Here is a 15,064-nt window from a genome sequence, read left to right on the forward strand (position 1 = left end):
CCCCCTGGGTGGAGTGATACTCTGTCATATTGGTGGACAGCCAATAGGAGACACTGTAATATGTGTACTGTACTCTCTGAAAGTGACTTTGAAACCTGTCCTGAGGGCAAGAAGTCTGCTTCTAAAATAGTCTGGAGCTGATGAAACTTCCACGGGCGCAGACAATAAAAATGAAGACTTTTGCTTTCTAGAGATTGTTTCCTCCTACAAACTGTCCAGGAACCTAAAATGTCACTTTTCCGTCTTTATCGCCATTCACTGAAACATATTTTTACACATTGGAATTAGTGCGCAGAACACGGCAAACACTGGCCTCTCTCACTGCTCTCCAACGTTGTCCCAGGGCATTCTGAGCTATGGAAACTTATGAGCCTGGGAGCAAAAATAAATATAGAGCGTGAGGCCAACCGGCCAAACTTGTTCCTGACAATGCAGCCCAATGCTTACAATACCAAGGTAGACGGCACGGCCATCATGGCCCGGCCACGGGTCTGCGGCTTACAGTAGCCAGACACTTAAAGCTGAACTCCAGGCTGATATCAATGACACAAATTAATGCCATTCTGTATTCATTAATACATTATTATAGGCATTTTTTTAACTGCAACCAGTGCAAGTGAACTTGACATGGTATCGGCCTCTTGTCCCTGCACAGCAAAGATCAGAGCCAAGCAGCAAAGGGAGCCAAACCGTTGCGCTGACAAGGGACATGCTGATAGGAGGAGAAATCAAAATGACAGAGAGATCAGCTCATCACTGTGCTGCTTCTCCTTCACTGTCCAGTAACTGGATGGGGTGGGTCCATGACGGCCTGGCCTGAGGAAGTGCGTTGGATGATACTGGCTGTCATTGAACCTGGAAGACCGAGGACATCTAGTGGCAGATAATATGTACTGTGAGGAACAGCCCTGGAATAAATGTGAATATTACAGTACAGTAAAACAATCCAACCACATCACTCAGGTCCAGGTTTACTGAAACAACAGTAACATTTGGTTGAACCCTCCATTGGTGGAAAAACACCAATGGAGGGTTAACATTGTCAAATCAATGATGCCATCAAATGAGCAATAAAAGTGACGGATCTCATATGATTGAAAAACAGTGAACGATTACTGTATCCATCATTCATCACTTTATAGAGTGTGCCCTTCCAGAATGTGGATGTTTGTTGGGCAATGCTGATTGCCAGAGAGGAGTGAAGTGTGCTGCCGGACATTGATGGGGAAGAATGAGCTGTAACTGGAAGGGGTGGTGGTTGGAGAGGGATGTACTAAGAGCAAAAGGGTAAGATACCAGGGAAGGATGTGTTGTGACCAGGGGGGTGAGCTGGGTTCGAGGTGCTGTGACCAGGGGGGTGAGGTTGGAGGTGCTGTGACCAGAGCGTGAGGTAGGTGGGAGGAGCTGTGACCAGGGAGTGAGGTGGGTGGGAGGTGCTGTAAACAGTGGGGTGAGGTAGGTGGGAGGTGCTGTGACCAGGGGGTGAGGTAGGTGGGAGGTGCTGTGACAAGAGGGTGATGTAGGTTGGAGGTGCTGTGACCAGAGGGTGAGGTAGGTGGGAGGTGCTGTGACCAGAGGGTGAGGTAGGTGGGAGGAGCTGTGACCAGGGAGTGAGGTGGGTGGGAGGAGGGAGGTGCTGTGGATAGGGAGCAAGATGGGTTGAAGATGCTGTTAGAAGAGGGTGAGTTGGCCGGGGATGAAGATGCTGTGAGTAGAGAATGAGCTGCTTTTGCTGGGGGCTGAGGTGGGTGGCCTTAAATTGGGGTAATTAAAATAACTGCCATGGCTCACTTTCATCTGCAAAGCTATTTCAGCCAAGACTTGAAGGACTACAGCTGAGCATAGACAATGCAAGCTTGTACAATATAAAGCCTCTCATGTTCTAACATTATATGGTTAGAGGTTGGTGGACACCCGACCATCAGACCTACCTTCCAGTGATGGGAACTGGTACTGCGCTCTACATTTTAGACATCTGTGCTCTAACAATATTGGGGTAACAGTTTGGGGAAGACCCCTTTCTGTCCCCTCTATACAAAGCCAGCTCCATACAGACAAGGTTTGAGGAGTTTGGGGTGGAGGAACTCAAATGTCTGTCACAGGGCCCTGACCTCAACTCTACTGGACACCTTTGGGTTGAACTGGAACACCAATTATGAGCCGGGTCTTCTCATCCAACATCAGTACCTGACCTCACAGATGTTCTTTTGGCTGAATGGGCACAATGGACTATGACTCAACTTTGAGTTTTGTCTGCAATTCTTCTTTAAGATAGAAAGGACCCTTCATTGACTTTATGGGGCCCCATCATACATACAGCAGAAAGGGCCCTTCATTGACTTTATGGGGCCCCATCATACATACAGCAGAAAGGGCCCTTCATTGACTTTATGGGGCCCCATTATACATACAGCACTTACACACCTTGGAAAACCAAACAAGGAAACCAGTTTGGCACTCTCCCTCCCAGACAGAATCCCCTGAGTGTCCTGTGCCGTATTTAGACATGTGACCTCTCGGTAAGGCTTCGGTTAAATGGAATTGTCAGCAAATTGTATGTAACTGACCTCCTGATAGCCAGGAAACAATGGAAATCGTTTTCCCTTCTGATAAACTTTTACAAATCAGCAGAAATGCTTCTACATAGCCTTGTGCATGGACCTCTCCCTGAGATCACACTACTCTCCCTGACCAGGTTTTTTTCTGTTTTCTGCCTTAAAGAATGGAGCCATCTTTATTTAAGCATCATCCAGGGTCGCCCTTTACTTCCTGGACTGAGACGTTGACTTAGAGAAGTCACAGTAATATATATCCTGGTGCATATATAGATGTGTGGCTGTGTTCACAAATGTCTGATAGAGATCAGCACCTGCTGTAGCCTTTCACCTTGTGACTTGCTACAACGTTACTGGTGGTCGGCCTCTACTTTGCCTGCACTGGATGCATGATGCAATGATGGTGAAAACTATACATTGGAGGTAAGATGAGGTGTCTACTCTGATACTCTCCTCAGCCACTGACTACATCTGATAAAAATTTTAATACAGCAGGTTAAAGTCCAATGTCTCTTATTACCCTTTGTGTTCTTATACCAAGATAGAATTCCTGAGAACAGAAGAGAGCGCTCAAACCATTCACTATCATGACTCATTATGTATAAACACTTTATGGGAACTTGCTGCAATAAAGGAAATTGTAAAGTCTGTATGTGCTGTGTTTAAATGGCTGTTCCAATGCCATTCAGAAAACACTGCATATAAATTCTCTTCCACTTAATTCATCTGAGTTCTCTATAAACTACAACAGAATGCACACATCATCCCACAGGTGTGGTCTGTAGATCCATTTCCTAAACCTGTAAACTTTGTCTGAAAGATATTCAGAGGAATAACTATCAGGGTATATACAGGGCCGGTGCTGCTACTAGGCAGCCGCCTAAGGCGCACTGCAGCCTAGGGCGCAGCTTCAACCTCTCACCCCCCCCCCCATGGCTCCCCACTTTCCATTTCAAATTGCAAAGTCCAATGTCCAATAGCAGGCCGGCTATTGCACCCACCCACTGAGCAGAGAAGTGGAACTGAGAGACCACTTCCTTTCTCAGGTCCGCTCCTTTGCTCACTGGGTGGGGTTTCAGTAGCCAGTCTGCTATTAGCTTTTAAAAAAAATTAAAATAGCCAATAGCAGACTGGCTATTGCTCCCGGCTGCTTACATCCACCTGTCGCCTGCGGAAGCTAGCCGGCAGGAGAAAGGGGTCATGCGGTGGCGGGATTTGGGGTTGCGCCGTGGGAGGGGGGCTGATGGGTGCAAGTAGCTGGTCTTGCCTAGGGTGCAAAATAGTCTAGCACCATCCCTGGGTATACAGTATACTGAAACTAGAACTTTAAAGGAGACTTCTGCAGGCTGTTCCTCCCATATATGTCCGTACCTAGCTACAGACATTCAGTGATGTGGATGAGAGGAAGGGTCAATGTGCCGCCACAGCACTTGTATTACATTGAGAATCCCTCTGTTGCGGTGGCAGATGGGACAACAGACAGAAGCAGCCTGCCAGGAGAAGAACCCCACGATCCAGGTAAGTGAAAAAAAAGGTCATGTATGGCGTTTTAAAACGTATCACGCATTAAAATCTAATGGCATTGTGCGCATGTTATCTGCACGTATGGTGTGAACGAGCCCTTATTAAGAACAATAAAACAAAAGTCATGAGTACTCTTGGGTCACTATCTTTGTTCTCTTATCGGCTTATCCAGTAGGCAGGTAAGAGGAATAATTCAGCCCGGGAGATAACTGGGATTGAATTCAAAGATAACACCGTTGAGTACATTGAAACGCGCCGTTTGCTCTGGAACACATTAGATTAAATTATTTAGTGCGCGCCATTGTCTTTTCTTCTGAAATAATAAGCTTCTCCAGCAGTTTTGTTGGCTTCCTCTCTATTGGACTATAAAAAAGAAAAACCCAATTAATCCTCTAAAGAAAAATGGCGTCCATCCAGGATATGCACAAAGTGTTTACCGAAAGGCTTCCATCCTCTCCCTGCGTACACCTTGGCCGGTGCACGAGAGACGCCGTACATGTGTCTGGAAATGACCGGGGGAGTGGATACGCTTTTTGTTTTCTGTGACCAGGCGTGGGGCCTTTGTGAGGAATTAGAAATGGGAGACGTGTTTAGTGAGCTGGGTGGGGAGCAGAGAGGTCAATCAGTAGCTGTCAGTTCTCAGCGAGTAAAAGCGCCCGAAGGTGAAAGAATATCCGCCCCGCCCAGGTAGGGTTGCCACTTTCCTGAAAAAATTGTTTTTATTACCTCCGCCCTGTCACCGGGTTCCATTTTTACCAGCCAGGTAGGTGAACTGCAATGTCAGGGCGGCCTGGACATTATACCTGGTTCACCAAAAAGCCGGGAGCCGCTGAATATGAAGCAGGTATAGGAACAAGGTAACAAGGAAAATATATCAGATAACCGACATGATCATAGCTTTTATTTAGACATACAGAGTACTTCATTGTACAATTCCAAATTTGGGATACAGCAAAAACTGACATTTATCTTTACTGTTTTTGTCATCTTTTGGTCATTTTTGCATGTACATGTTTATGTACTGGATATTTACAGAAAAGCTGGCCTGTAGACCAGTGGCATGGTGCTACAATCATGGGGTGCCCACTGGTAGGGTGCCACAATTGCAGGCCATTCACTAGTAGGGTGCCAGAATGGCAGTCAGTCCACTGGCAGGGTGCCACTATCACAGGCAGCCCACTGGAAGGGCATCACAATCACAGGCAGCCCACTGGTAGGGCACCACAATTACAGGCAGTTCACTGGTAGTTCACCACAATTACAGGCAGTCCACTGGGTAGGGTGACACATACACAGGCAGCCCACTAGTAGGATGGCACAAATACAAGCAGCCTGCTGGTAGGGTACAACAAATGCAGCCAGCCCACCTATAGGGTGCCACAAAATCAGGTAGTCTACTGGTGGAGCACCACAAATGCGGGCAGCCCAATGGTAGGACACCTCAAATGCAGGCAGCCCTCTAGTAGGGTCCCACAAATGCAGGTGCCACAATCAGAGCCAGCCCACTGGTACAGTGCCACAAATGCACGCAGCCCACACGTAGGTGCCACAAATGCAGGCACCACAATCACAGGGAGTCCACTGGTAGGGTGCCACAACTGCAGGTATCACACAGGTAGGGTGCCAGAATTGCAGCCAGCCAGGGCCCCACAAATATAGGTAGCCCACTAGTAGGGCACCACAAACACAGGCAGCCCACTGGTAGGGCACCACAATTATAGGCAGCTCACTGGTAGGGTGACACAAACACAGGCAGCCCATCCGTAGGATGGTACAAATGCAGATAGTCTCCTGGTGGGGCACCAGAAATGCAGGCAGCCTGATGGTAGGACACCACAATCACAGGCAGTCCACTAGTAGGGTGCCACAGATGCATGCAGCCCACTGGTACGGTGATACAATCACAGGCAATCCACAGGTAGGGAGCCACAAATGCAAGCAGCCTAATGGTAGGGTGCCACAGTCACAGGCAGCTTATTGGTAGGGGGCCACAGTCACAGGCAGCACACTTAAAAAATGCCACGTTTGCAGGCAGCACACTGGTAAGGTGCTAAAAATCCCAGGCAGCCCACTCCACGGGCCTCAAACACAACTTTATTCCCTTCTGGAGAAATTCAGTGCCAATACCGGCAAAACCTAATAAATCCAAGTTTATCCATCGCCAGACAGAAAACACTAACACTCTGTTCCTGCATTAATCCTCAGACACAGACCCCCTTCACTTTCACCGGTCACCTGGAACCAGCACACAGCAAGACGATGCCCAGTGTGGAGGATTTGTAAAGCTCTGAGATTCCACCATGAAGACAAAGGGTCAGCGAGAGGAGAAGAGGCCGGATTAATGTCAATTCTAATAACTGCAATTCACTGCCATTTTAATAAGGTAATCCAGTCCCTATGATGGGAATACAATAGAAGAACGCCATCTTGTGGCACTTTAAGATAATGCAGCAAAAGAACCACAGACATTAAAATCAATTAGATATCTGTCACAGCTTATATCGCAAGTTAAGGAAAGATTTATTATCTGTGCACAAGTGGCATTAAAGATGATATTATCCCCACTGGTTTAAAAAGTGCTCCTTAGCTTCTTCCATAGATGTGAGATTAAATTAACTCTTCCAAAAGGTATTTGCAGTTGTGGCAGAAGTGAGAAAATAGACAGACAGAGCTGCATAATCACAAATCAGAAATAAATCTGTTGCTTTAGTCACACAGCAGAATCAAAGACTCATGCTAACATTTTTAATGCCAATTGCACATTAATTAATGTGCAACTGCTTAAATAAATAAATAAATGTCCCTCCAAGTGCTTCCTCCTATAATAGGGAGTCTAGTGTGTTTGTAAGTGCAATAGTGGACCAGGCATCAGATATATTTTTAATTTGCAAAAATGTCACCAGAACTCCAAAAGTCCTTCCAGGATAACCAAGTGTTCATTTATTAAGAAGTTGAACCATGACAAAGAAAGACAAGCGCTTTCGAGGCTATGCAGGGTCCTTTCATCTGATAAAGCGACCCCCTGAAAGCGCCTGTCTTCATTTGACATGGTTCCAAATAAATGAACACTTGTTATCCTGAAAAGGACTTATGGAGTGCTGGTGACATTCTTACAAACGATTCATGCAGCAAGCGGTGCCATCCAAGTGTCACTACGAGCACCTTTCCCTGATATTGGGACATCCGGTAAGGAGTGCAACAATAGTACCTTAGTACACAATAAAGATATGATTTTATTTTGCTTTCTTTAAGGTTCACAGGACAATCACACAGCATTTCTGGCAGGATCAACAAGTATTTTCTGTACTTGCTAGAAATGTTCTTAGCTTGCAGCCAGCACATCAAAGGACTGGATGGATGCAATATATGAAGTTTTTTGTTCTTGGGTATAGATACACTTTAATATCATTGGTTTTTTCCCCGCCAAAATGAAATCATTCCTTTAAGTGAAACTCCAGCTAAACCTTTTCTTTTCGTTTTGGTGAAGAAAGGACCTGATCGTCTGTCAGGTTTTGTACGAGAGATGCAAAGATTTCCCCTCACTTCCTGACGGGGGCTTTAATGCGTTTCAACACTAATAAGAAAAGAAATTGAATTGCTTGCAATGTTCCCACTGAAGAGATTTCCTCTCACTTCCTGTCCTGGTGATAAGATAGCCGGGTTTCAAATACTATTCAACCTAACTTGAAAAATGTGAAGGAAACGTTAAAGTGTCACCACTTATCATGTACTAATCTTTATTATTTTTCTGATACCAGTCACTGAAGCTACATACCTCTCAAATACCACCTCACTTCGCCTCTCCAATACATCCCAGCAAGCTTGAAAAACACAGGCAAGCAATGCACACAGATTTCAAATTCCCACTCTCTCTGCCCTTTGCAATGAAAGCTTGTGCTGACACCTGCGAGCCTGCTATAAAATAGTTTATCTACCTGTGGTGACAGGTTCACTTTAATCACAGTCCTGCCTAGAACCATCCAGTGCAAAGTGTTTGAAAAACCATTTGCATCGCTCTGCACCAACCAATCGTTTATTATCTGGTAGAATTTGTTCAGGAAAACGGGATAGTTAATGACAATCAGCATAAACACTCACCACACGTTACAATCTCCTTTAGATCTACCAACAACTACTGTATTTAGTACAAGGGCCCATGTGATTGGATACAGATAAATAGGATAGGTAGGTCCTCATATTACATAGTTTTTGTTGATGGTAAAAAGATTGTATGTTCAGATTATAAATCGACGTAGTCCGACACAATATGAACCAATAACGCACAGCGTCCAGCAGCTTGTACAAGGAAAGGTTTAATAACAAGTATGAAAATATTTCAGTATCATATAGTGCAATCTATCCCCAAAATATGTTCCTGAAGTATGAGGAATCCTTTAAGAAATGCTCTGTGGGTTTATTTTTCTCTGTAACATATAAAATACAAAAATAATGACAACTGGGTCCAAGCCCCGGTGGATTACAGTACGTTTTGGTTGTGCGTTTAAAGGCGGTCGGCGTGCAGTCCTGCTAAAGTGTCCAGTGCATGTCGTTCAGGTCTCCGTTGTCGCCAAGGCCACCGTCTGCCTCGAAAAAGTTCATGAGGGCGGCCACGGTGGTTTCGTCATTGTCAAAGTCGAGGGTGGAGCCGTCACCTGAGAAAGAGTTAAACAAAGTGAATGACAAACTGAAATCATTGGAAGATTTCAAACATGGGATCTCCTTTAATCCTTCCACTGCCAACGGCGTATACGTCACGGCGTTCGCTGCGGGCCCCTGGAAACGGACTGTCGGCTTTACACTGGAAGTGATCCTGGTGGCTGAGCTGCCGCCAGATCTCTTCCACAAGCCGGTAAACTGGAACCCGTTCCCCCTTGCCCATAGCTTCCCAGGCTCCGCTGCCCCTCCTGCGGGCCCAGGACCAGCATCGTGGCTGGCCAAGCGACCCCTAATGTCATCTCAAAGAGAACCTGTCACCACTATTATACCATCACACAAGCTACCCGTATTGTGAGTACCCGTATGTGATAGCAATTAAAGTGACATTAAACCCTCAGATTTTTTAACATAAACCAATACTGTAATGTGTGCCTTACTGTAATCCATGGTTGTTTCCCTTCTCTTTGCTGCTCTTCTTTTTAAATCTGTATCTGTTCTCATGCTCTGCAGAACTTCTGTTTTGCAGCAGACTGCCTTGTCTCAGGAATGGATACACGGTGTCTGTGTATACGTTTCTATAGGCTTGTAACCTGACCCAGAACTACAGGAAGAGGCCCTGAGCTGAAAGGGAAGTTCTCCCCAAGCATGAGAAGACATGAGGATTTAAAAGGAAGAGCAGCAAAGAGAAGGGAAACAACCATGGATTACAGTAAGGCGCACATTACAGTATTGGTTTATGTTAAAAAATCTGAGGGTTTAATGTCACTTAAGTTAAGTAAAAGAAAATAAATGTAAAAATGCCAAAAAATGTATTTCAAAGTCCCCACCCCCGCGAATGCACACATCCTAACATAAACATAAGTGTTGGGTGCACCTACATAAGAAAATGACGACTGTGCTGCACAAGTTAGGTATCGCCACATGCGCGAGTGAGAGCAATAATTCTAGGGCCACTATTTATGGTTAACTCTAAATTTCTGACCCGTGCAGGCTTTTAAAGCGTCGCCTATGGACAATTCGGGGTACTATATTTTGTTGCCGTTTCACGGGCGCATGCAATTTGGCATGTTGGGTATCTATTTACTCGGCACAACCTCATCTTTTAGATTTTACAAAAATATTGGGTATTTGTGTGCACTAAAACGAACTAGTGTATTTTTTACTGAACTTTTGGGTTTGATAAAGAGTTGAGCCAATATTATTTGACGTGAAATTTGCAACTGCTGCCATTTTATTCTATAGGGTCTCTGCTCTCAGCAGATATACAGTATCACTCTAAGGGTTTGAAATAATTTTCAGGCCTAAAATGTGGATTATAACATGTGCACAAAAAATGCTCTGGCAACGCAAGGGTTAACCCCTTTGCTTGTCAGGGCCAATTTTTTGTGCACACGTTATAATCCACATTTTAGGCCTGAAAATTATTTCAAACCCTTAGAGTGATACTGTATATCTGCTGAGAGCAGAGACCCTATAGAATAAAATATATTACCCTTTTTTTGTGAAATATAAAAGATGGGGTTGTGCCAAGTAAATAGATACCAAAGATGTTCAGCTTAAAAACTGTGAGCGCCCATGAAAAGGCGAAAAAATGACAGTACCCCAAATCGTCCATAGGTGATGCTTTAAAAGCTTTTACAGGTCATCAGCTCAGAGCCAACCATGAATAATGGCCCGAGAGTGATTGCTCTCACTCTGGTGTGTGTGGCGGTACCCAACATGTTTTTGTATGCAGGCCCACCTGATGAGTCTTTATGTGTGCAAGTACACAGGGGCAGGAGACGTTAAACAAATTTTGGGGGTGTTTTTACATTTATTTTATTTAACTTTATTTTTTTGCTATCACACATTTGAGGCTCGCAAGTCCTCCATGTGACAGCACTTCAGTGGTGACAAGTCCTCTTTAAAGAGACGTTAGGGGTCTATTAGAGCCCTAATATCACCTTTGCAGTCCACTGAAGCTGGTCAAGCACAGATTGTGCTTGATCAGCTTCCCCCCCCCCGGCCTCTCTAGCTGGGGAATGACAGCTCAGAAACCGGAGGCGACAACATCATCGTCACTTCCGAGTTCATTTAGCTGGGAGAAAATCATCAAACACATTTGCTGCTCTTCCTCTCTTCTCTCAAATGACATCCACCACGCTAGCCTTGGGTCCCGCAGAAGGGGCAGCTGCACCCGGGATACATGGCGGGGAGGGGCTGGCAGGGGGGAGAGGTGCATATTTGGCAGCCCGTGGAAGAGTAAGTGCTACAGTTAGCTTTATGCATGTAAGCAGAGTCCCAGCTGCTATGCTCGCAAGGCCTTACTGCGGCCGTATGCCATACGGTAGCAGCAGCAAAAGGGTTAATAATAGTTAGGCAAATCAAGCAACTTTGATCCTTCACCATTTTTTTATTGCAACAGCTGTCCCCAGAGATAAGTTAAATTCAACGTACATTATCCTACTCACCGTCAGTGACTTCTAAACTTCTGACAATTTCGGAAGTCACAGCCTGTACCAGCTATATGCTGCTCCCTTGTGACTTCCGTCAGTATTAATGGAAGGTAAGTTTCAGTGATTCTGCAGCTGGTGAAGAGTCACTGGTGACAGAATTGTCCAAAGTCTTCATTCTATGCTCAGCAGAGCTCTGACTGGGAGAGGGAGGGACAGCACTACAGGGCAACCAGACCCAGCTGCATACACGTGTTGAAAGGATAGAGCAGTGCGAGAAGAGGAGTGGACTGCTGCTACTTCTTTACTGCCCAATCACAGGCTGGGGGCGGGGAGGCGACCTAGCTTTTTTTGATTAACTGTCACGGGGAAAAGTCAGGTCACACACTTAGCTGTACAGTCCGGCAGGTTTTGTAAATCTCAGAACTGGATGGACAGAAATATAATTCTTTTGGGAGATAAAACAGCTCTCATATATGTATTTCATTTCAGCGATTATCTATTTGCCTGGAGCGCAGTTAAATATACAGCAGCAGAATCTTACTCAGGAGATTATCCGGAATGGGGAACGAAGGCAGGACGTCGTTTTGAGAAGATGCGTCTAGTTTCTCAATTTCCGAAGGCGACAGTCGTACCAGCTCGTCCTTAAGAACCTGAACAAAAGCCGGACAAACACTTCTTAATAAACACAAATACATGAGCAAAAACACAATGAGGGGAATGTATCAAAACTGGAGCTGACAGAATCTGGAGCAGTTGCCCATGGCAACCAATCAGGTTCTCTCTTAAGTGTAATTAGGCTTTGAAAATGAGAGAATCTGATTAGTTGCCAAGGGCAACTGCTCCAGATTTTGTATGTTCCAGTTTTTATGAATTCCCCATAACATTTGTTAGGAAACATGCAAAACAGGCAAATGCTGACTGTATTGTTTTTTGTTGCTGAACGGTGTAAACCTCAGCTGGTAGGTAACCAGAAGTGTAAGTGATGGCACATCCAACATTTTACAACTGCAAGAACAAAGAGGGATCTTTCAATGAGGCAGTGGCGTTACAAGGTGGGTGCGGGTGGTGCCACCATTGGAGGGGTGACACCAAAATGACTGACAGTCATTTTGGTGTCACCCCTTATGAAATGTCGGGCACTCGGTCATGGGCTGAGAGCCCGACAGTGTCAGGAGAGAGGAGGGGATCCGGCGTCATACCTTATCCCGCCGGGTGAACGTCCCCTCTCTGCCGGCGTCCATCACTAAGATGGATGCCGGCAGGCGTGAAAAAGACCGCCGTGCATGCACGATGATGTCCGGGTGGCACACAACCTAGGGACGCCACTGCAATGAGGACACCTGTTCTAGTACCAGCTGTCTAGGAGGGAATTTTCCCCAATTTGATGAGATTTCTTCACACTTCATGTTGCATCTACGGAACAGGAAGTGAAGGGAAATCTCAACACAAGCTCAGCAAAAAAAACTGGACTAGTCACATTCCTTTACTACTCTATTAACTATATACTCTTTCATCTTTACTTTTCTATCCAAAACTATAAAAAAAAATAACGTACACTTTAAAGCGGAACACCTGGATAAACAAATATTATCTAAATACAAGAGTCATGTGTATTCTTATTTGAATATTGGTGAACTTTGTGTATTTCCTCCAGATCGGAAGAAAACATGGAGCTTCCTGTAATAAAGCCTGCTTACAGCTGCTCTCTCTCCTAGTGCAGGGTGACTGGTCTTGTCTCCACCCCCCACCCGTAGTTATCTGAAGTGGGTGGAGCCTGCTGGGTCCCTCCCACAGCTCCGCTATCTGCACAGGCTATGTACAACACAGTGAAGATGTCACTAGTTTTTGATGTGATAATATCCGGGATTGCAAAGCCGTTTGGTGCACACAAAGTGGATTTATATCCTTTATGGCTATTGAGGAATATATTTAAATAAAAAGCTTTAAGTGATCAGTCTCTGCACCTTTAGTAAACTAACCCATGGCCTACACAGAGGATCACGCCATGTGGTGATGTCTCCAAGCCATTCCAGGACTGTGAACTTACCTCACCAGATGCGGCGCCAAGGCCTAGAGGGGATTTCTTTAAAAGGTCAGTAGGACTTATATTCCCATTAAACGTTGGAGAGTTCAACCTGTACAAGACAGAAGGATTATACTTTGATTATTGTGGTTATCACACTCTTATTTCTATAGCTGGGTCATACTCTGTAGCAATGTAGGGTGGGATATGGGTCACAGGCCCCTCAGTGTCTTCATTGCATTCATCAAACATTCCTCATCCCAGACTAGTCATATAATAAAGACATTTTGCAATGAGACAGTCTTGGCTCCGAGAATACATTCTTACAGGCGGCAGCCTCCACCGCCCTCTGAAAAGCGTTTCACAATGGATGACTTTCAGAGGGAGGTGGAGCATCGGCTGCCCGGCGTTCAGGAGGTGATCCTGCTGTCCCCTGAATGCAGCTTTCTTTCTTTTTTTTTTTTCAATGGGTATTTACTATTGCAATACCGCGCTGCAATTGCGTATCCACACAGTTGTGGCATAATCCTATTCATTGCAATGGACGTGTTGGATAAGCTGCACTGCCTGTAAAACGCGACATGCTGTATATTTTTTGCAGCGACGTAAGGCATCACGACCACAGCAATGTATACAGCACTATTCTGCCGACATTGCAGCAGGCAACCCGTGTGATTGAGGCCTTAGAATGACTTGTTATTGTCAGTGACAGCAACCAACTACCATTAACTCCAAAATTCACAAATGTTTTCAGAAAGGAAAGGGTTCAAGCAACAGGACCATCTACAATTGGCTGGGCAAGGACATGTGTTAAAGTTGAAAGTTCTTATGTTCTTTGTGGATCACATGACTACCAAATAAGGAACACTGTTTGCACAAAGGTAGGAAAGGTTACAGACTTAATGCATATCTTACCCCAAGAACAAAAATAAAATATATTGCAGCTTACGAGTCCTTAAATATGGTGGTGGCTGCATTAGATTTATCTTCCCTTTATAATGATCTGCCATTTTTACACTTCCTGTCCTATGGTGACAACACTCACTGTACTGTATCTATGTAGAAGCAGTGTTGCCACTCTAGGACAGGAAGTGAGGACTACAGAACACAGCCTTCTCTATAACATACATTTTCTGCAGCTGAAATACATTTGATTACATTGTTTAAGAATAGAGTTCAGTACACAGGAAGTGATAAGGACACTCCACAGGAAGTCACACGGATGCTGGATTGCTGGCATAACCAACAGGTATTTTCTGTACTTGCCGAATTGTTCTTAGCCTGAAAAAAGAAAACTAATGCAGCCACCTCATCTAAGGACTGATAAGCTGCAATATTTGACATTTTTGTTTTTGGGTTTAGATACGCTTTAAAATGGAACTCCAGCCCTTTTTTTGTTGTTTTGAATACAATCTGAAAAAAGATAGAACCCCTGTCAAGGTTTTAATTGCTGTTACAGAGTAGTGCAGGTTAAATAAATGACTAAAAGAACGTTGGGGGACAATGCCCCCACTGCTCACAGTAACATACACCAAGTCTTAGGAAAAGAGAACAAAGAATGTAACCGGAAACAATTGGAGGTCTTACCTCTGCAGTTCTAATATCTGTTTTGCAATCTCTTTTCCGATGTTTGCAGCACCGAGCAGTGTCCCGCTAGATATCCCGGGTACATTGAGGTAAGGACGCTTGGAAGTATCTACCGCAAAACAGATTCATTAGGAATGAAACTTTAAAGTGCTCTTGTGCCCAGATTATGGCCTTTAAAGCATTTACACATTCTTAAACTGTAAGAGAGCTTGAAAACAATCCTCCACTCACCTATGTAGCTACAGGTACTGTGGAGTTAAAGCCTAATTCCAGCGTTTCACCCT

General features: G+C 44.8%; 1 protein-coding gene across 1 annotated transcript in view; it reads right to left on the minus strand.

Annotated features, from left to right (window-relative positions):
* Positions 1-8,451: 8,451 nt before the first annotated feature.
* ARNTL2 (aryl hydrocarbon receptor nuclear translocator like 2) overlaps positions 8,452-15,064 on the minus strand; it is a 53,019-nt gene continuing 46,406 nt past the window's right edge. Inside the window, exons 13-16 of the mRNA XM_018556088.1 lie at positions 14,781-14,889; positions 13,218-13,305; positions 11,712-11,820; positions 8,452-8,731 (exon numbers count right to left, since the gene is read on the minus strand). Coding sequence (XP_018411590.1) covers positions 8,607-8,731; positions 11,712-11,820; positions 13,218-13,305; positions 14,781-14,889 — 431 coding nt within the window. The 3' untranslated portion in view covers positions 8,452-8,606. The remainder of the gene's footprint in view (positions 8,732-11,711; positions 11,821-13,217; positions 13,306-14,780; positions 14,890-15,064) is intronic.

Source organism: Nanorana parkeri, unplaced genomic scaffold, assembly GCF_000935625.1.
Source record: "Nanorana parkeri isolate BGI_ZX_2015 unplaced genomic scaffold, ASM93562v1 scaffold224, whole genome shotgun sequence".
Taxonomy (NCBI): domain Eukaryota; kingdom Metazoa; phylum Chordata; class Amphibia; order Anura; family Dicroglossidae; genus Nanorana; species Nanorana parkeri.